This window comes from Indicator indicator, chromosome 4, assembly GCF_027791375.1.
Source record: "Indicator indicator isolate 239-I01 chromosome 4, UM_Iind_1.1, whole genome shotgun sequence".
In the NCBI taxonomy this organism is placed as follows: Eukaryota; Metazoa; Chordata; class Aves; order Piciformes; family Indicatoridae; genus Indicator; species Indicator indicator.
Window position 1 is genome coordinate 46,371,995 of NC_072013.1, and position 21,746 is coordinate 46,393,740.

The 21,746-nt window shown below is 42.7% G+C and overlaps 1 protein-coding gene across 2 annotated transcripts; it reads right to left on the reverse strand.

Annotated features, from left to right (window-relative positions):
* Positions 1-1,959: 1,959 nt before the first annotated feature.
* On the reverse strand, positions 1,960-20,464 carry FBXO33 (F-box protein 33). Of its 2 annotated transcripts, XM_054400216.1 has the most exons (5): positions 20,427-20,436; positions 19,929-20,364; positions 12,798-12,908; positions 8,944-9,629; positions 1,960-2,625 (listed from the first exon to the last, which is right to left on the reverse strand). In XM_054400216.1, the coding sequence occupies exons 2-5, from the start codon at positions 20,360-20,362 to the stop codon at positions 2,354-2,356; spliced, it is 1,503 nt and encodes a 500-aa protein (XP_054256191.1). In that variant the 5' UTR covers positions 20,363-20,364; positions 20,427-20,436; the 3' UTR covers positions 1,960-2,353. The 2 variants fall into 2 exon arrangements, with proteins under 2 accessions (XP_054256191.1, XP_054256190.1); XM_054400215.1 differs by having other exon boundaries at positions 19,929-20,464.
* Between the last annotated feature and the right edge of the window lie 1,282 nt (positions 20,465-21,746).

A 21,746-nucleotide genomic window follows, 5' to 3' on the forward strand; every position in this document is an offset into this window, starting at 1 on the left:
GAACAGGCACTCTGACAATTGTCACAGCACACTCAGTCACTGCAGGGCCTGGCAGCTCCTCGACAGCTCACCAGGCAGTTGCAGCTCTCATTCGGGATGCAACGCTGCATACTCTGGAGCAGGGATAAAACGCCAAACCAAAGCATTGCAGGTATTCAGAATCTATTTAATAGTGGGACACCAAAGAAGTACTACACATTTTTCTTGAGCACATTAGATTTTGATTTAAGCAATTGCCAACGGATGCAGGAATTTCTTCAAAAATAAAGTCTTCTATATTCTACAATCCACAGTTTACTGTATCAGTATAGTAAGTCATGTAATTAAATATTGTTTGTGTTAACTGGTCTGGTAGGCTGATCTTTAGCAAAAGCATCCTTCCCCTCCCACCACCACCACCACAAAAAAAAAAAAACCTGAAACAAACCCAACTGAAAAAACAACCAAACTAATGTTGACAAAATTCAGCCAATTTTTTTCCCCCAAATTACTGTACTCTTTTTAGACTCTTCTGTTGACCCTAAACACAATGGGAGCTACCAGTTATATACAGCTTATGAAAACGATGTTGCTTTTTAATCCTAAAAGTTTTCATGCTGATACAATAAAATATTTTATACAGCCATCAATTTTTAATGCTTTATTCATTGATTAAAAGAATATACATTTAACATAAACCATACAACATCAGTCATCAATTCAAACATTCAGCTGGTTTCCTTACATTTTCTGTCAGGAGTAGTTTTGTTTGTTTGTTTTTCATCTGATCACATTTTCTAAGATAAAATCTCACCACATCTGGCATATACACACACTGTGCCAGTGGATTCACTCTACTGATGTACATATAAAATCCGCATGGTATGTGCTCACTGGAGACAAAACAGCGCACACCTGTCAAAAGGTCATTTTTAATATAAGATGGTAAAACCATTTGTAAAACACATATAAACTTTTTTTTCCATAAATAGAATCATATCTGGACATCTGTTGCATAAATTGTGTTTGTTTTTTTTTTTTTTTCCCAAAGCTTACAATATAGCAGCCAGGTCTCAGCACTGCTGGGCACCCACGTTGGCCACTTAACTTTATTATTGCAGACTGTCCTTTAAACATTAAATGCACAACATTCGTACCACTTAAAACTGGGGTCAGGTGGAAGTCTCACAGAGACCACGTCTGTACCGCGGTTGCCCTGAAACAGTTAAATCGGCTTTTAAAGCCTCTCAGATATAACAAGATTTTAAAACATACTTCATGGAATGTTCTTCATGCATCATAGCAGCTCATACCTGTGATAGAACAAGCTTTGTATTTGTTTCCTTTCCTTCCTTTACATTCACTATTCACAGTGAAACAGGTGCATGTTTGTTAAGAGTTCTGAGGTTGCTGACTGAGCCACAGCACAGCTGTGTACCACAGGTCGAAATTCGACCTTATATATTACAATCTAGCAGTAACTGGCTGGCCAAAAGTTGGCCTGCCCCTGCCAGCATGTGGGCACTTCTTCGTTTTTAATCTATTCTTTGGCAGCTGACACAGGCGCTGACAGAGAAAATCCAGTGACTTGGTTGCTAGGGATTTCACGACTAATGTTGGTTTGCAGGTGCATACCTTTGTGTTGAAGCCTTCCCTGTTACGTTTTTACCTCGTCGGAGGGCACGTTCTCGCTTCTAAACTTTGGCCCAAAGCTAACTTTTAAGGAAGATGACAGAACATGAGAATAAACGAGGAAGCGTTTGCAAAGAATCCAAAAGACTACAGCTTATGGAGTGAACCTGGAAGTGCAGATACCTGAAAAGCTAGTGTTTCACATCACTGCTTAACAGCTGAGAGTGGTCCTAAGTCATGCTTCAGAACCTGCACATGAAATAAAGCGAGGGGAGAGTCGTAACAATGAACAGCCCTGGAGAGACTTCTCTTCCTTTAAGCCTATTAAGTAGCATGCTAGCAGATTAAGCACACAACGAGAGCACAGAAATCCACTGGGCTATGGATATGGGTATTAAAGAGTCGGCTCCTGAGCATAGAACTCCAATACAGTAAGAAAATAATTCAAAATGCAGTTACTCAAAAAAAGTAAAGTTAGCTGGCAACCTCAGCCAGCCTCTGGCTGCATCTCTCCAAGGTTTGGTAGACAAGTCCATTAACCGTGAAAACCCTAAACACTGCCACTTTCAGCTTCTAAACCAATACCCGACTACGTTCTTTGATCAAGAAGTAGAATACACATATATAATTCTATATAGCTAATACTGATTAAACACAGCACAAAAGGGGTTAATTCACGCTACTGAAAAAACATAATAGGACCCTACTTGCATATGTAACCACAGGAATTGTAAATAAGGAGCTAAATGCCCTCGCTGAAGCTCTGCATCTCTCTGTAGAAGTGACGGGTTGGCTCAGTGAAGACACTGAGCAGCTCTATGTCCATGACTGCATGCCAAGGTCGACCCAAACCGAGAGATACTTGCTCAATGAGATTGTGTACTGGATCCACATCCTGATCAGCCAGTTCTCCTTGGTCAAAATCGATGCTTTCCTCTGTGACTTCCAGAACTTTCAAGTCAGAGCCACGAAGACGAGCAATTGCTATAAGATTATGAGCCCAAACTGTGTAACCTGGAGGGAAACAGGAAGAAAACAAACAAAAAAAGTTGCTCTGTTATTTTGCTACAAGCAAATACTTGATACGAGAATATCTCAGCATCCTTCACAACTTTCCTCATCTTCCATCTGGTGGAATGCCCCTACAGCATGTTTAGGTGGGTTTGGTTGTTTGATTTTTGTTGCAAGTGGTATAATTCTGAATAAGGAAATACCAAAAATATTTCAGGTAGCTTGACCAAGCCTTTCTAGATTTTATTAATTTTTTTTCCTACCACTTGTAGAAAACGGTAGGAAAAAATGGACTTCTTTATTCCAACTCACATTATCTACATTTATATATAACTGACATTATATCTGCAATTTCAAACCTCCTGTGACCTATTTTGTAGTACAAATATACAGAATGAAAAAGTGAGTAATCAATTATTTTAACGGAATGTATAAAAGGATTGCTTTAAAACTGTGCTTTTGCTAGGAAAAAAAAATCTGAAGTTTGCTTATTGTAGACTTAAAAAACCCCAAACAGAACACATTAAAACAAACAAACCAACCAACCCCAACACGCACAAGCCAAAAGCATCTCCAGGAAACCGGTCACACCAGTCTAAAAACAAAACTAACTAAAATCTGTAGGTATCTTGTTATCCTGCCTGAGGTTAAACGTAATTACAAGGCTTCCCCCTCCTACCATCGGCATAAATTGGCACCCCTCTTCTAAAACACCTACTCCCCAATTACCTGTTAGCTCTCTGTACCCTGGCTAAGGCAAATGCTGAGCTCCTCCTTATTTGCAAATCACAGATAATCTGGGAATTTCCCTTTTTTGGGAGCTCTGCCAAGACAACTCTTCCATTGCAAAAGTAAAGGTTCATTTCTGCCTTCATCACCATTCCCACAGGTGCTAAGTCTCCTGGTGAGATGCTCACTTGGATTCCAAGTAAAGCTGCAATTTGCACAGTATTTTAACTGGGAAAGCTAAGCTACTCAGAACTAAAAAACAACTGTGGTTTGGTCTTCCACAATGCAGTTTATGTGACCTGTATCATAATGTATCAAAATAAGATGGCTAGCTACAGACTGAAGAAAAAAATCATATCAAAGTAATAAAGAAAGGAGAAATTTTCTGTTTTTCTTTTACTCTTTCCTAGTGCTTTTCTCTAATGTTTCCTATAAATATGTTGCTCAGGGTAGGTTTTCCACAAAGAAGCCTGCATGCACCCATATGGCTCATTTCTGGTATATTAGCCATTAGCAATGCATGAATTCCCCCAATTTTCATCTGCTGATGGTTCACCACAGCACAACTGTCCAGAGAAGACAAAGCTGTCAAATTAAGGCTGCAGGACATTAAACCAAATGGAAAATTCCACCTGTAAGATGACACTCTCCTATCAGGATTTGAAGGAGCTCACAACACCTTCCAGTTATCTTGATGATAAAGGAGCTTCCTAAAGAAACTCAGGACAGAAAAATGCATGAATAAAGGGAACAACTGTGGTGCAGTTAAGTCCCCTATACCATCCTTGTGGTTCAGGTATATGGCTGTATTTATTCCACAGTCAGATCCTGGCTTTTGCTTTGGAGCAACCATCATCTTCTCATCTTAATCTCATTTTAAATTAACTCTCCTTTCAAAAGTTTTGTCTGAAACTTCTCAGTAACCTTCTGGCAGCCAAAAATCTCCTGGCCAGCTAAGTATTCAAAGGTAACAGGGAATGATCACTTTACTACATGTATCACTGAACAGGAAATTCACCATGGGCATGCCATGATTCATTTTGTCTTGCCAGTAAAAATTTCCACTTCTGTTTTGCTCATAGACTAAAACTGGGAATCTCATAGGTAACACAGTTTGTTTACAACACGAAGTCTTGACTATCCCAATGATGTGTCCTTCTCTTGAGGGGAAAAAAACATAAAAGAAAAAAAGGCTTCAACCCCCATAGGTAGGTTTGTGCTTCTTTTTTCACAGTGCCAGATCATACCACTCTGACCATCCTGCTGTCCCCATCCCAATCACTTGTGCCCTGTAACAGGACAAGGGGCAACGGATGTCCACTACAGTTCAGGAAGTTTCACTTCAATATGAGGAAGAACTTCTTTACTGTAAGAGTCACAGAGCACTGGAACAGATTCCCCAGAGAGGTTGTGGAGTCTCCTCTGGAGACTTTCAAGACCCATCTGGATGCATTCCTGTGTGACCTGCACTAGATTCTATGGTCCTGCTATGGCAGGGGGTTTGGACTCGATCTCCAAATTCCTTGCAACCCCTAACATCCTGTGACCTGTGACACACTCTTCATACCCTTCCTTCGTTCTGCAAGAATGTTTTTAAATAGCATTCAATCAGCTTTCCTTTGCTTCAGAAGATTCTAGGTCGGGGGAAAGACGCTATGACTTCCCACAAAAGACAGTAGAGAATCTTGAAGCATCCAAGAAAAAGAGTGGCTTTAGGGTATGTTTTTCCCCTCTTCCTTTGGTCAGTGACAAATGGTAGCCAAAACTGTAAGTAAATCAAAGCCTTTTTTAGAGCAAACTAATAGCAAAAGAGGGAAAACAACACAAACAAACAAAAAGCACTGGCGACTGAAGAATAAGCACTCCAGGAGACAAGAGAAGAAATCCGAGCACCTACACATAAAGCGAAATATGACACCTTAAATAAAATCACCACTTTTTTCCTGAAGAGGGTTTGCTGATATCATGAAGAGTATGACCAATTGGGCCCATTATTTGATAAGCCAGAAAACACAAGAAAATACAAAATCAGAAAATAAAAGCATGAGGCTGAGACACTGTACACATCACAGCATTCTAGATCTTTCTTCTTGGCCCTGTTCTTCTCAGTTGCTACTCCAGAAGAAATAAGCTTATGCTACAGTAACATAGAAGTCATTCACAGCTTGAAGATCAGGAGGCATTTAAGCAGCTTAGCTAGCTTCTGCTGCAAGAAGGGAGAAAAGGAGAATCAGAATCCCAGCATCAGAGCAAGGGTGGTATTTGGTCATTTTCTCTCCCAGGTATGCATAGCATCTCTCCAAAGAAAGATGCAGCAGCAACCATTGCTAGACAGAACTGTAGGAGACATTTGGCTCTCCAGTGCTCTGCACAGACTAATACCTTCTACTGAATAGATATATGCTGATATTTAATGATACCTATGCTATGTTAGGTTCAGATAATTTTACCATCTTTGTAAGTTTAGATAATATATTAGAAGACTTCCTTAGTAGTAAGATAAATTAAGGTAACAAATTTGGTGTTTTGTTTTGGTTGGTTGTTTTTATAAAAGCTTCTCAAACTTTAACCCAAATATTAAAAGAAACTGCTAGAATCTGCTAAATATCCACATTTAGCAACAGTGGCAGTATCCAAAACCTGTCAGACCTGGAAACTATAAAGGACAAACAGCTGAACTTATTTTAATTCCTCTCCCTGTAATTTTCAGTAAAAGGGAGTGGAAAAACCTTTCCTAGCAAATACAGTAGGACCTTCTGACTTAAGCCAATAGAAAACTGAATGTACAACCTTCACTGATGAAGGTCTCTTCTATTTGTGCTGAAGGACTGGAGATTTACTCCCCTGCAATTCATTCATTCATTCTTATGCAACACAATAGAGAGTCATCACTTAACTCCTTCATGCACTGGCAAACTTGGTCTTGGTAAGCTGCACAAACAAAAAGAACTATTCTGCATGCCATAAACTCCTGGCCAAGCTGTCAGCCTGTGGCTTGGACAGCAGCACTCTGCGCTGGGTTAGGAACTGGCTGGAGGGCCGAGCCCAGAGAGTGGTGGTGAATGGTGCCACTGCCAGCTGGCAGCCTGTCACTAGTGGAGTCCCCCAGGGATCAGTGCTGGGCCCCATCCTGTTCAATATCTTTACTGATGATCTGGATGAGGGGATTGAGTCAGTCATCAGTAAATTTGCAGATGACACCAAGCTGGGAGCAGATGTTGATCTGTTAGAAGGTAGAAGGGCTCTGCAGAGGGACCTTGACTGTCTAGACAGATGGGCAGAGTCCAACAGGATGGCATTCAACAAATCCAAGTGCCAGGTGCTGCACTTTGGCTACAGCAACCCCGTGCAGAGCTACAGGCTGGGGTCAGAGTGGCTGGAGAGCAGCCAGACAGAAAAGGACCTGGGGATACTGGTTGACAGCAGCTGAACATGAGCCAGCAGTGTGCCCAGGTGGCCAAGAGAGCCAATGGCATCCTGGCCTGCATCAAGAAGTGTGGCCAGCAGGAGCAGGGAAGTCATTTTGCCCCTGTACTCAGCTCTGTTCAGGCCACACCTTGAGTACTGTGTCCAGTTCTGGGCCCCTCAGTTTAGGAAAGATGTTGAATTGCTGGAGCATGTCCAGAGAAGGGCAACGAGGCTGGTGAGAGGCCTTGAGCACAAGCCCTATGAGGAGAGGCTGAGGGAGCTGGGGTTGTTTAGTCTGGAGAAGAAGAGGCTAAGGGGTGACCTCATTGCTGTCTACAACTACCTGAAGGGAGGTTGTAGCCAGGAGGGGTTTTCTGGCTCTTCTCCCAGGCAGGGAGGGTCTCTTCTCCCAGGCAACCAGCACCAGAACAAGAGGACACAGTCTCAAGCTGCACCAGGGGAAGTTTAGGCTGGAGGTGAGGAGAAAGTTCTTCACAGAGAGAGTTGTTATATGTTGGAATGTGCTGCCCAGGGAGGTGGCGGAGTCACCATCCCTGGAGGTGTTCAAGAGGGGACTGGATGTGGCACTTGGTGACATGGTTTAGTAGTCATGAGGTCTTGGGTGACAGGTTGGACTTGATGATCCTTGAGGTCTATTCCAACCTTCTTGATTCTGTGATTCTGTGTGATTCTGTGATTTCAGTTTTGGGTGCCTTACGATTTGCCAGACTACTCTAACTTGTGGCAGGTACTATACTGATGAGAGCTGAATGCAAATGCACACTTCAAAAATGTTATTTCAAATTATACTGCAAACAAATAGATGGGATAAACCCAGTTCTGGTATTACTGGTGACACCAATGCATCCAGTCAGGCAACCTACTCCACGTTGTATTTTTTCAGCCTTCGTCTGCTGGCAAAGTCTCACCAAACTGGTAACACACTTCCTTCCCATAACCTTGGAGCCCTTACCCCATGTTATCTACAAAGAGGAAAGCAGTCACCTACTCCTGCTAGCATACAAGCTCACATTAAACAGCAAACATTTTCAGTGTTCACATTCAATGGACCAACCACACTTGGTGGAACTTGCATGTTGTAGACCACTTTCAGAATCAGCCTCCTGGAATATCCAGTTCTTAGCCATCCTTTTTTCTGTAAGCACTCTAAAAAATCCTATGTGACTGTCCAATAGAAGCTAGCAAGCTACAAGAGTGTTTAGAACTCCTACACAGATTCACAGAATGGTAGAGGTTGAAAGGGACCTCCATAGATCATCTAGGCCAACCCCCACCCCCTGCTCCCCACTAAAGCAAGGGTCACCTAGATCAAGCTGCACAGGAATGTATCCAGGTGGGTTTTGAAGTCTCCAGAGAAGGAAACTCCACAACCTGTCTGGGCAGCCTGTTCCAGTGCTCCATCACCCTCAAAAGTAAAGAAGCTTCTCCTTAAGTTCAAGTGAAACCTCCTATATGCTATTTTATACTCACTGCCCCTTGTCCTATCACTGGGCACCACTGAGAAGACCTCAGACCCATCCTCATGACCTCCACCCTTTAAATATTTATATAAATTAAAGATCCTCTCAGTCTGCTCTATTCCAGGATAAAGAGCCCCAGGGTCCCTCAGCCTCTCTGGTTAAGAGAGATGCCCCAGTCCCCTCATCATCTTCATGGCCCTCTGTTGGAGTTTCTCCAGTAGTTCCCTGTCCCTCTGGAACTGGGGAGACCAGAACTGAACACAGTACTCCAAGTGTGGCCTCACCAGGGCAGAGCAGATGGGGAGAAGAACCTCTCTTGACCTGCTGGCTACACTCTTTTTCATGCATTCCAAAAGACCACTAGCTTCCTCAGCCACAAGGGCACATTGCCTGCTCATGGTGAACTTGTCCACCAGTACTCCCAGGTTCTTCTCTGCAGAGCTGCTTCCCAGCAGGTCAATCCCTAACCTGTACTGATGCATGGGGTTCTTCCTCCCCAGGTGCAGAACTCTAGACTCTACAAAATAAAAACAGCTTTGCATTTTCAAACATGGAAATACCAGTATGAAGTACAACAGCATACATAGCAACCATGCAGCAGACTTTAGACCATCACTCCACCAGATCACATTATGATTAGAAAGGTTGAAGTGCTGTAAGCATTTCAAACTTGCATACTACACCCATGAAATGTATTACCTACCATGAACAGCTAGAAGAGACAGTCTGGTGCACCTCCAGGCTAACAAGACAAGTGGATCTTCATTCCGGTTGTCACTAAGATCTGGGAAACCAGACATATCTATCACATCATTCATCAGAATAAAATGAGTGAGGAACTTGTCATACTGCCTGGATATGAGGTCAACAACAGCCCCTGAAACGCAAGTGATGTAGCTGTCAAAGTGAATCCTCTCTAGGGGGATACTGGGCTTAAGAATCCTTAACATATCATCACTCTTGACATCAAAGGCCATTATATAGACCCGAAGATTAGCGCTGTTGCGAGTCAGTGCCTTCCAGTTCTCATCTTCTGGCATACTGTCCAGTGACTTGTGCATTATGGAAACACTATGGACCAGGAGAGACAGTCGATGCAAAGGCACATGGTTGCTGTCAGACAGGACTCTTGCCATCTCAGCTGTAAAATCACAGAAATCCAAAGCAAGAGAACGCAGATTTACAAAGCGCTCCAACTCAACCGCAGTGATGAGAGTGGTATTACCAGGGATGTGGTTGTCCAAGAGGCTCAGATGTTCCATGGTGTTGGCTATGGGGTTTGATAAGGAGGACAATGATGTGGGAGTTACTATTTGCAGCATAAACCCACAAGACAGCCATTTCAATTGCCTGCTATTGCCTAGTATCTCTTCAAACAGCTGCTGGATTCTGCAAGTAAACAAGAGAGACAATCATCCCATTAGACACGGACCAGTCTCACCACTTAGGTACCATTCTAGTTTATTCTAGAATTATTCTTCTTTCATTTCTGGCCTTATTCTGCAGTGAGGTGCTATTATTAACAGTTTTTGTGAACCACAGAGGAAGAACCTGGCTCTGCAGACCTCCCACAGCAACCTAACCTTCGCTGTACTTAAGAGGTTAAAACTGTAAAGCATCCTGAGATAAATTATGTACTTCATCTTTCACTAACAGCAATGCACTAGGAACCTTCATTTCACGTATTTTCCAGCACACATTTAACACCCTCCCACATACATTTTAAGGTTATGCAAATAAGAAAATCTGCAGTGCTTTTAAAACACAGCTCTTGCTTTTGAAAACAGCTTTTCATATTTGCTAACCTCTCCGGAACTGCGAATTCAATACGAAAAAATAAGAAGTCATTTTCAATGAAAGGTTGCTCAAAGTCAATTTTCTGCACATTGAGAATCATGTGAAACTACCTGCTTGATTTTGCTCATTAAATGGCAAAGAACAAAAAAGTAAGAAGCAGATTCTTTAAATAATTCCAAATGTACAGCTAACTGGATGTTGTTCAAGTTTTACCAAAACAACTTGAACCTGGTAACATTTTCATCTCATGTGATCAGTGCCAGCTGATGCTATTATTCTCCTGGATGTATCTTCTAATTGAGATAATGTCCAGAAAAAAAATAAAGGCTTACTTAGCCCAGTATCCTGACTGACAGCAGACAAACACTAAAGCCTTAAGGGGTGCGAGAGAACAAGGGAAGTGCATGGGGATATTTTTCAAATATCACCTTGGTCTTCAAAAGATTTGTAACTCAGAGCTCCCGACCCAGATGTGGCTTTCTGTATTTAGTAACCATCAAAGAATTCAATTCTACAAATTTATCTAGGTTCCTCTTTGAGCCCAGTAAGAACTTAGGAACAATAATAAAGACTTCTTACTTGCTCTGAACCTGTCACCTATTACTTTCAATGCCCCATAATCCATTTGTTGCAAGAAAGTTCAAAGACCAATCCATATTCATCCTCTCCCTCTGCAAATCCTTATTCATCCTCTCCCTTGCCTGCATGTCCTTTCTTCCTTCTCCTAAGAATGGGTTTGCAAGGTCTGACTTGTCTTTTTAAGTGGAAAAGTCAGTCTGGTTACTCTATCTATTAAGTACTTCAAAATAATTCCCAAGGTTTTGCCTAGCAGAGTCATCAGATTTAAAGACTTTGATTTTTCCAAATCTTCTCTGAGTATTGTTTTTTTAAACTCAGGACTGGCAACTGTGACAAATGAAACACAGTTTTAAACAACAGGTCAAGAGTCATGGATAGCTACTTCTGCTATTTCATTCCTAAATTCTTTTACAGTTTAGATGAGCCTTGTTTGATCCTGGCAATGGTTTGGGGTTTGTTTGGTGTTTGTTGGTGGTGGTGCTTTTTTGTCACCGCTTTTTGTTTGTTTGCTTTTTTGTTTGTTTTGTCTGTTTTGTGGGGCTTTTTTGTTTTGTTTTCTGAATTACTCGTAACAATGCTTAAAATTGAAAGCAGATTCTCTGACAATCCCCCAAAGAAAAAGGTTCTACCACAAGAACCTCCCTAATTTCTTCCAAGTAACAATGATTCTTCCCTCTCCCCTTCACCCCCATCTACAAAAGGTACTGTAATGGTTGCAGAAATGGTATATCTTATTTTGTCAATCTTAATAATGCTTGTAGTATTTTAGAGAACAACTGGAAAGATGACATCAGTTTTGAGATCTCAGTAGAATACTATCATCTATATACTTCACTGCACTAAAAAGCTGTTTAAACTGTGCTTCTGATACAACTTAAACTGTTCTAGTACTCACACAACATAATGAAAATAGGTATGATATAGAACTCTGGAGTTGTAGGGTGGGTTTTCTCCCCTGTGGGAATTGCATGAAATAGCTTTTTGAAAGAAAGATACTGACTTAATGCTATCTACACAGACTTAAGGACATGCCCCTTTTTCTTCCCTGACTGCTTTAATTGCAGAAGTTCCTGAAACAGCTAGTCAGGTTTATCATCATACAGATTCCAAAAATCCTCAACTATCAATAATGCTGTCTCCAAAGGTTGCTCAGTATCTTTGTCAGTTATCAGTATTCATGTTTTGCAACTTAACTACAAGTGCAAAAGACAAGACTAAGGCACCATAAAGATTTACTTTCTGAAGCAGATCTGCTGCTAGTGCTGATAAACTTGAGAACGTTGAATAAAACACTTCCAGTTTTACCTTCGTGTAACAAAGGACGAGCAAGTCCCAAATACATCCATTCATAGAATGGGTTAGGTTGGAAGGGATGTTAAAGATCATCTAGTTCCAACAGCCCTGGCACTGCCAGGGACACCTTCCACCACACCAGATTGCTCTTGGCCTCATCCTACCCGGCCTTGGAACACCTCCAGGGAGAGGGGCATCCATGACCTCCCCAGGCAGCCTGTTCCAGCATTTCACCAACCTCACTGTAAAGAATTTCTTTCTGATACCCAGTCTAAATCTGCCCTCCTCAAGCTTCAATCCATTCCCTCTTGTCCTATCACTACAAGCCCCAGTAAAAAAAGTCCCTTCCCAGCTTTCACGTAGGCCCCTTTCAGGTTCTGGAAAGCTGCTGTAAGGTCTCCCAAGACTTCAGGAATTCTGCAAATACACAGTTTTTGAGATGCAGTTTCAAGGAAGTTTATGCTCATGTTCTCTTTCCAATTTACATGCTACATGTCCTCAGTGCTTGTGAAATACAACAGATCACTTCCTTTTACAATTTCTTCATGTACAGTAATAGTAGAGGTGCTGGTAACAATTTCCTATCGCTCCTTCCCTTTTGCTTCATTAACATAATATTGTTTCTAGAACACAATGAGAAGAGGAAAAAAAAAAAGATTCTTATCCGGCTGAGAAGGGAAGGGAAAAAAAACAAAACGCAAGCCACAAAACCAGACTACTTCATGTAAATAGCAGGAACAGAAATTAACACAGTTTAAGAATTTAAATTCTCATCCTATTGAAAAAAACTAAAGTTTTCTCTTTCATGTATTTTAGATGTGAAAATCTGTACTTTGATACCTGTTTTTATTATGGTAACGTATTTGATAATTTACAAATGTAACTTACTGCTTAATCTTCTTGCCATCAGGGTCAACCTTGCCGAGGTATGTATTTGATATACTTCCATGTTGCTGCAGAATGCTTATATCCCCAAAGAGACTTAACTTCTGGAGGTTCCTATAAAATGACAAAATAAAAAGGAATCTGTACACAAAATCAAAACAGTCTGAGGAATCATCCTGGCTAAAACCAACACAGGAGATAAGCATGTGTTACTGCGGCAAACTTGTGGTCTGTTTTGAGAAGCGTCCCTCTGCCCTGAAAAACAGGCACACATAGAACCACAGAAAGTGAGACTGAAGTATAAGTGGGAAGACAACTACATACACTGCTGAAATCCAGCTATAAAAGCAAATGCCAGTTTTCAGCCATCACAGGAGTGAGCCAGTGCCCTAAACAAAACTTTTAGTGGTGCTTTCATGCACTTCTTAGTCCTTGGAACATATGTACTATGTGTCACAGATGAATACATGACTACCTATTCCTTTTAACAATTAACAATGCACTTAATGGCCAAGAGCAATGCAACCAGGAACAAACCTGTCTGAGCACTTAGGTACTGCAGCTGGGTTACAAATGAAAGCCCAAACCTGCCTCAGCTGAGGCAACACAAACCTCAGACAAGAAGTATGTAATCTCCTCACACCCTAATCAGTGTCTAATTTATGTAATATCAAAGTAGTGGAAGATGTTCTGGTATTTCCCACCAGTGACCAGAAGAGAATTAGTGGTCCACTATGATACATAATTTTCATTTTTAGAAGTGATGCCTAAAAAGATGTGAAAGAAGAACTTTTAAGTTTATGCTGGACATGATTCAGTGTGCTAGACAGTCAGTTTTCCTTTCCCTAGACAGTTTATTTCTGACTTGCCTCTTTTCTACTCCTAAAAAAAGACCAAGCAAGAGAAATGAAAATAACTGCAGTGTTAGAGTAGCTGTGTGGCATTTACTTTCAAGATATTTTTTTCGAAGTGAGTAAGTTTCCAGTCAACATTTGCTTTTATTCATACATGATGTAAATTAGATTTACTCCTAACATGCAAAGACTAGTCTGCACTTGGTAATTAACATGGCACAAACTCCACTTTCATCATAAATGGATACAAGTTGAAATTCATCTTGAACAAGTAAATGCCAATTAACCTGTAGCAGACAACTGAATTACTTAAATCCTTCTTTCTGCTGGCTTTCAAATCATATACTAATACTTCAGATGAGCTTTGAGGATGCAATAACGTATCTTCAAATAATAAAGTTACACTGCTTTAAACACAGAAACTTTGGTGCAAGTTCACTACCCCCACAGTATAAGCTGATATCCCACGTTGGGGGCAGGAACAAGGCAAAAAAAAAGTCTCAAGTAGTCAGGTTTTCCATTTTCTTAAGTATGAATTTCAGTATGTAATCATTATCCATACACAAAATTAAAAAAAAAAAAATCATACTTCTTTTCAAGCTCCTGTATTCAATAACTGTACACTAGTTTACGGAAATCTATCTACAGTTACACCTGCTACCTTTTTTTTTTCTACAGGTGAGCAACAACAGCAAGATCTACAAGCTTCATATTGAGTCACACAAATACTGGAGAAAAGTAACAGGACTGCACAACCATTTCAGAAATTCTAATAATTTAATATTTTAAATACAGGACTACATAGTGATGACACATTAATATAAACTGAGCCCTGATAAGATGCTCGATGTTCTATAAATTTGATTAAGATGGTGCTTGATCATACTGAAGAATAAGTTTGGCAGAGAAATCTAAAGACACTGGCACCACCACCAAGAGTATTTTGGACTACTCTTTCCTCAAAAGCTGTAAGAGAGAGTCTGGTATGACAGAGAAAGCAGCAGAAACTTCCACCTGGTACAAAAGACAGTGTTCACAGCCAATGCTGTAATTAAGCTTTTATTTCCTGATCTCAGTGACTTAATTCTGAGAGCTATGTGACAAAATGCAATCTTAAGAACACAGAATGCGGAATGTTCTCTGGAACGTGTCCAGAGAAGGGCCAAGAGGATGATCAGAGGACCGGAGCACCTCTCCTATGAGGACAGACTGAGAGAGTTGGGATTGGTCAGTCTGGAGAAAAGGCGGCTCCAAGGAGACCTTACTGTGGCCTTCCAATATCTGAAAGGGGCCTGTAAGAAAACTGGTGAGGGACTTTTTTAGGGCATTGGGTAGTGATAGGACTAGGGGGAATTGAACCAAGCTAGAGGGGAGATTTAGATTAGATGTTAGGAAGTTTTTCACTATGAGGGTGGTGAGACACTGGAACAAGTTGCCCAGGGAGGTGGTAGAAGCCCCATCCCTGGAAGTTTTGAAGGCCAAGCTGGATGTGGCTCTGAGCAACCTGATCTAGTGTGAGGTGTCCCTGCCCATGGCAGGGGGGTGGGAACCAGATGATCCTTGAAGTCCCTCCCAACCCTAATAATTCTATGATTCTGAATCATCCACATATTCACACTCAGGTCTTGTTTTGTGCTATTCATACACCCAGTAAATGCTATTGTAAGCAGGTATTAATTTTAGAGCAACCAAGTTACAGGACACATGAAACACTACACATCCCACACGTTTTTACTACATCAATCTGACTGCCATTTTGTGTGCTACAGAGAGGTATGGAAAAGTTCTCCACCTCAAAACTTAAGCAATGAAAACATTATAATTTTTTCCATTCACAGCACTGGTATTACCATCAACAAATCTGATTAGTTCAACACTAATGTCACAGCACATCTATGGCATTCAGCTCTCATCTCACTTTTATTACAGGGAGTTAATCAATCGATATTTAAAGTACTTAGAATTGTCAATCTCTTGCTTAAAGTCATAATGACATCTTAGTCCTCTGTACTACCCCTACACACAACTGGGGAAAAATGTATTTGGGGGAGGGAGGGAGGGGAATTTCTAAACCATTTATTTTCCACCAGCTCAAAAAGTATACTAGAAATACACTCCATCTTCAATTTTGATTGGTCTTTTTGAACACCCAATGGTAAAAAATAAAATGCCTTTGCTTACATTCAGCACAAATGAAGTGGTAAGGCACATATTGTATTATGATACTAGCATGGGCCAATTTCTGGACCTGCTCAGAAAGGAGTCACTGGAAAACCTCAAACACAGATGCTGTCTACTGGTTTCAGTGATTTACCAATTTTTGGTGACTCCCAAGATAGATACCATACTTGAAGATACCACAGATTTACTACAATCTGCATTTCTGTTTCCATAGCAAAGATAAAACAAAGTCACACAAATGAACAGACTGGGGAAGAAGGAGGAGATGGGGGTGGTGGGGAAATCACTACCTTCCTACCTTCCCTTGTAAGAAGCTAGAGGATTTGGGTTACATGAAAAAAAATACAGAATTTTCCTGCTGAATGATCAGCAGTTACTTATTAGCTGCACTGAAATGACTCACAGAAAGTTTGTCACCCTCCCACTTATGATCCAGAATTTAGCTTTGAAAGATCAATTTGAGAGGATGCAAATTATAAGGATCTCTTAAGAGCCACAGAGAAACAACTTGCCCCTCCTGCTACAGATTATCCCATCTGCCCCCTTTTATTTTTAAATAGGAAGTAGAACATCAACTGTTTAAACAATAACCTGCCTCATTCTTTTGCCTCATTTATAGTCATAAACGTAACAGCTCATGCAAAAGTTACAGATCACCATAAATACTACTTTAGTACCTTTTAATTAAATAAATGATGGATTTTTAGAGCTCATCATGGTCCCAGCACTATTAAAACTACGTTTTGGGAGTAATATGCTGCCACTAGCAAAATTAAATTGTTTGCATCTTGAGCTCTACCTCAAATATGAGGAAGACCTTGAATGTACCTTTGTGGATGATAACTAGCTGTCAGCAGTGATACTTGGCAGAATATTATCAATTGGTTTTAAACCAAGTTGCAGACAAGTGAGTACTTCCTTAATTCCATCACAATTAGTAAAGGTCACTCTAAAATATTTTTCTAGGCTTAACATGCAGATTTCCTTATAAATGGGCAAGTTGTACAGAAAATACTTTTATTAGCAAAAATACACATCATTCTCCTCTATCCAAAAAAGCAACTAGAAATTATTTTTAGTGATTACTTTTCACACATAGAATATGTCTGATTGGAAGAGACTGGTCCTGTGAATTCTAAAGTTCTTGTTTTTCCTGCAAGAAGGGGGTTTGCTACTCTATTGCTTAATAATACATTTAAAAGCCTACAACAAGAGTACACAGTTAAGAAACAGCATAATGTTTCACAAAAGTAGACTGCTTCCTCCCTAGTTCTGAAGCATAAGATGGAAGTTCTTTCAACTTCTCTGCCAATAAGCTGTCATATGAGCTCACAGGAGTTATGAAAGAACCATCCTGTTTAAAACTTAATTCCAAAAAGAATGCAATTACAGTGATTCAGCCATTGGAGAAGTTAAAACCGGGGCTGTTTCCATTATTTTGGAAATGCCAATAGATATTTCACATATGGGATGCAAACAATGCAAACAGCAAACACAAGAAGAAATTATTAATTATCCTTGACTTATGGATGAATCAACAGAAGCAGGGAAATAAAGTGACTGGGCTGTGGTCATAACTTGAAAAAACACAACCATGAGGCAGGTGACAATGTCTCCAGTTCAGACAGGCAGTCTCAGTAAGAACTAAGCAGCAATTTGGCATATGCTAATGCCCCTTCCCACCTTGTTTCAATCTCAAAACTCTACTTGAAGAGCTAAACCTGTGCTCTTATACGCAAACTAATTGCAAAGTAGTTACCTTGCAAGAACAGCAATGCAACAAAATAAACTAAAAACTTCTCCGGAGAAGGGAAAAAAGAATTCTATTTCCGAAAGTAAATCTGAATCAAGAGGTCAAACGCTTCATGTGAATTCCCCTACACTAATTTTTTTTTAATGCACATTAAAAAAAAAGAAGCCTGCTATAATAACCAGGTGCCATGTTCTTTAATCATACATTCCTCATTTCAAAAGAAAAAAAGCATCATGCAAATCATTTGAAGACAGAGAAAAAATACAGTAAAGAAAAAAAAAACTATCAATTTTGATAACTTTTCACCTCTCCCTTACCACCAAAATTACACTAATCAACCAGAGAGCAAGTAGGTACTGGTGAAATTACTACTTCTACAGAGTATTTTACTGCAGTCCTGAGCCACACTGTGCATGCAGAATCAGTAAGAAGAACTTCAGAAAGCAAATGTCCTTGCATAAGTTTCAAATAAGGACACAGAGAATTATTTTTTTTCAGAAGAAAAAGTATACCAAAAGCCTTCTCAAAACACATTTAGACAGGCTCACATTTTACTGAGGCAGATTAAAAAAAAAAAACAAACTAGTTTTTCCAGTGAAAAATCCTCACACAAGATCTCCTGCAGATACTATTAATTTTAAAATTCAAAGTCCATGTAGTTATTCTTGTCTCAGATAATCACCAACACCTCTTCAGCATTGTTTCCACTTGCAACATTAACTGGATTTCCCAAAGATTCAACAGTTAAGATCCTTAAAGGCAAAAGAAGATCAATCCAAGACCGATTATTTGCACACCAAGGACTCACACAGCAAGAAACAAATTGAGATAAAGATGAGCTGGGACCGATGAGCCGTTTTCAGAATTAAGGTTTGTAACTCTCAAACACTGCAGTTGCACTACAGGAAGTACCTGCTAGGCACAGCAGAGGAACTGAAAGTGAGACTTCATACATCACATTTGCATTAATTTCAAACCAACGAGGAATTACATTTAAAGTTCTCTTGCTACAATTCAAAATAAAGAAGGAAGGAAGACCTCAAACCACTCTCTTAATTCCCCCAGAATCAAAGAGAGGCTGTGACTAGACCATGGACTCAATTGTGGACAGTTTTCCAAAGGCTATCTACAATGCATCCTAAATATACCTTGAAAAACTTGTAGCGCTCTCTTTTTTTTGTTTGTTTATTTGTATTTGAAACTATATGCACAATTGGGGGGGGGGGGGGGGGAATATTAACCATTTCCTGTCCTGAGAGCTTCATGGCTTTCCAAGCACATCATAACCTAAGCGTAATATTCTTGCTTTTCTGTCCTAGGTACTGATTAGAGGCCATATATTAAGATTTTTTTTTTATACTAATCTTGATCATACCCACACAGGGTAAAAAGAATGCCAGTATTTTCATTTTAAAGAAGTCCAACCTGAGGAAATTATCTAACCTGTGTAAGTCTGTGAAAAAGCAGGATCTAAACACATCTGAAGTCCAAACCACAGGAAAACATGCCTACTATTTTAACTCAATTTGATCAAGAAACTCCTATGTGTGAAGCAGTTTTTCAATAAACAAACACAAAACCCTCCTCCTAATGAAAACTGAACCAAATCTCAGTTTAGCAGATAACGAGAGCTGGAGTGCAAGTACAGCTTTTAAAAGACAGAACCCCTCACAGCTGGAAAGACGAAAGTGTGATGTTGGGGCAGTAATACATCCCTCTCCCTCCAGAAAAGCACCAGCGCTTTAATTTTAACCCCTCTACTGATTTCTCATGCTAATTATCTTTCGATCACACTTCTGAGGTTTAAAGACTGTCTGTAGTGAGGCTTACACGAGCAAGGTGCTAAAACAGGCATCAAATTCAAAATTCCCAGCTTTCACTTGCTCGATTTGAGCTGCATTCACTCGTCCTTCAAAAGAACGAGTACGTTCTTATTATTGCGGTTGTATCTGCGCTGCATATTGACTAGCCGCTTGCCAACCGAAGATCTGCGTTTATATTCGCTATCAAACTACAGAACACGATAAAAATTGGGTAGTTTCAAACAGGGCGCTTCCGCTCAACTCGCAGTCACAGGAACAACCCCCGGGGTATCCAGGCCGCTCAAGCGGGGCTCCTCCCGCCCCAGGGGGCTCCTGAGGCGCAGCCCCAGCAGGGACCGGCCCACGCGGGTCACCCACAGGCGTCGCTCCCGCCTGCGGAAGCGGACGGGACAGCCGGACCCCGGTCCTGCATGGCTCTTGAGGGGCTTCGAGGCTCCGCCTGCACTCCCCACCCCGCCGCCTTCCTTCATGCTCCTACCAGGCGAGCCGCGGCCCTCTCCCCCGCCGCGGGCGCGGCCCGTACCTGTTGTTACGGACGCTGCTCAGGACGCACAGCACCAGCTCCAGGTAGGTCCTCAGTAAGTCGAGCCAGCGCGGGCACAGGGGCGGCGTCTCCCCGTCGCCCGCCGCCGCGACGCCCTCGCCCGCCACGGCCGCCGCCGCCCCCCCTCCGCCGCCGCCGCTGGGGTAGTTGTCGGCGGCGAACTGTACGCGGAGCTCACGGACGAACCAGCCACACTTGCGCATGAGGAACTCGAGGCGCGGGCGCTCGGCCGGCGAGACGCGGAGGCTGAGGCGGAGGCGCGGCCAGAGGGCCGGGTAGAACAGGCATTCCCGCCAGTGCGAGCAGGCGGCCGAGGCCCGCAGCCGGTCGGGGCCCGCCAGGAAGGAGAAGATGTGGACCACTAGCTCGCTGGGCAGGGAGCCGGCGCCCACCGTCTCCCTGCACACCGACATGCCCGGCGCCGGCCCGAGCCCCGCTGCTGCTGCGGCGACCACAGGCGGCGGCAGCGGCGGCCCCGGCCTCGCCTCCGGCTCCTGCGACAAAAACAACAACATCAATGACAAGGCGGAGGGGGCGGGCGCCGGCCGGGACGCGGCTGCTGCCGGGACGCACCAACCGCGCCGCCGTCGGGGGGGACGAGGGGAGGAGTGGGCCCTACCACCGCCCTGTGTGGCGGGGAGGGGCGCGAGAGCGGAGAGGTGGTCCGAGTGCCCTGGCTGCCCGACGTCGCGCGGGACCTACCACCCAGCCCGCCGGCGCTGGGTGTGAGTGAACAGGCTACCGGCGCCGCGCTCTGTGTGTGCGCGGCGGAGACAGGAGGATTTACCCCTCGGGAGAAATGGAGCGTGCCACCGGTGGAATAGGAGGCGGAGCTAGTATAGGCTCCTCGGGGGAAGTCTGGCATTAACCCTTCCTTGCCGGCAGCGAGAGGCTGCTTTTACCGCCCTGTCCCGTCCCGCAGCGCAGTCCCCGACACCTTGTTTCGGGGACTGCGTGCTTCCGCCCCAGCCCCGCAGCGGACCTGGAGCGATGGGCTGAAGCGCAGCTCCGCTGTCGAGGGGAGCGGGAATGCCAAGTTGCCCCTCCGGCGCGGCGCTCTGAGGGGCTGGTCCTGCAGCATGGGCCCTTCTCACCTCTAACGCCTTCTTCACCCTAACGCAGTGCGGCGGGAGGCCCGGGGCCGGGGCGAGGTTCCGAAGCCAGCTTCCCTGCGGGCTCCGCAGCTGCTGGGGCCACGGCCGCTCTCTGTAAGAACGCCAGGCACAGCCTAGGGTCAGGCGCGGGAGAGCCCCCACTGGCCGCGCCTGCTCCGGGCGCCTTGTGGTCAAGAAAACTAAGAAAGGTCGCTGCTGCCTAGGGGCCAGTATCTGACCGCACGTATGCTTTTAACCAGCGAAAGTAGCAGCATTCCAGCTGTCCCTATGGGAAACGCGCTGACGGCGCAGGAAAGGGGAAGCGCGCTAGAGTTCGACATGTGACAGAACTGGGTACGACTGGGACACATAAGGAAATGCTCCAAATCTTAGGTCTCTCAGTTTGTTAAAACTAATGAGTTTTTCAATACCCGTGACAACATTATCTGTAAGTGTGGAAACGTAACTTATCTTGTACATACAGACTTTGGAAAGAATTTAAGAATCTGTTGCATACTAATGCTGGAAAGGCTGAACATCGAAGTGAAGTTAATTGTACATGCAAGTTTTACAGTTTTGAAAACATTGGAAGAAAATATATGCCAGTATATGGGGATAATGCACATATTTTTATAGACAAAAGTAACAGCCGAGTGTACAGAAATGTACACATGAAAGAGCAAAAGACGTGCTAAGAGAAATA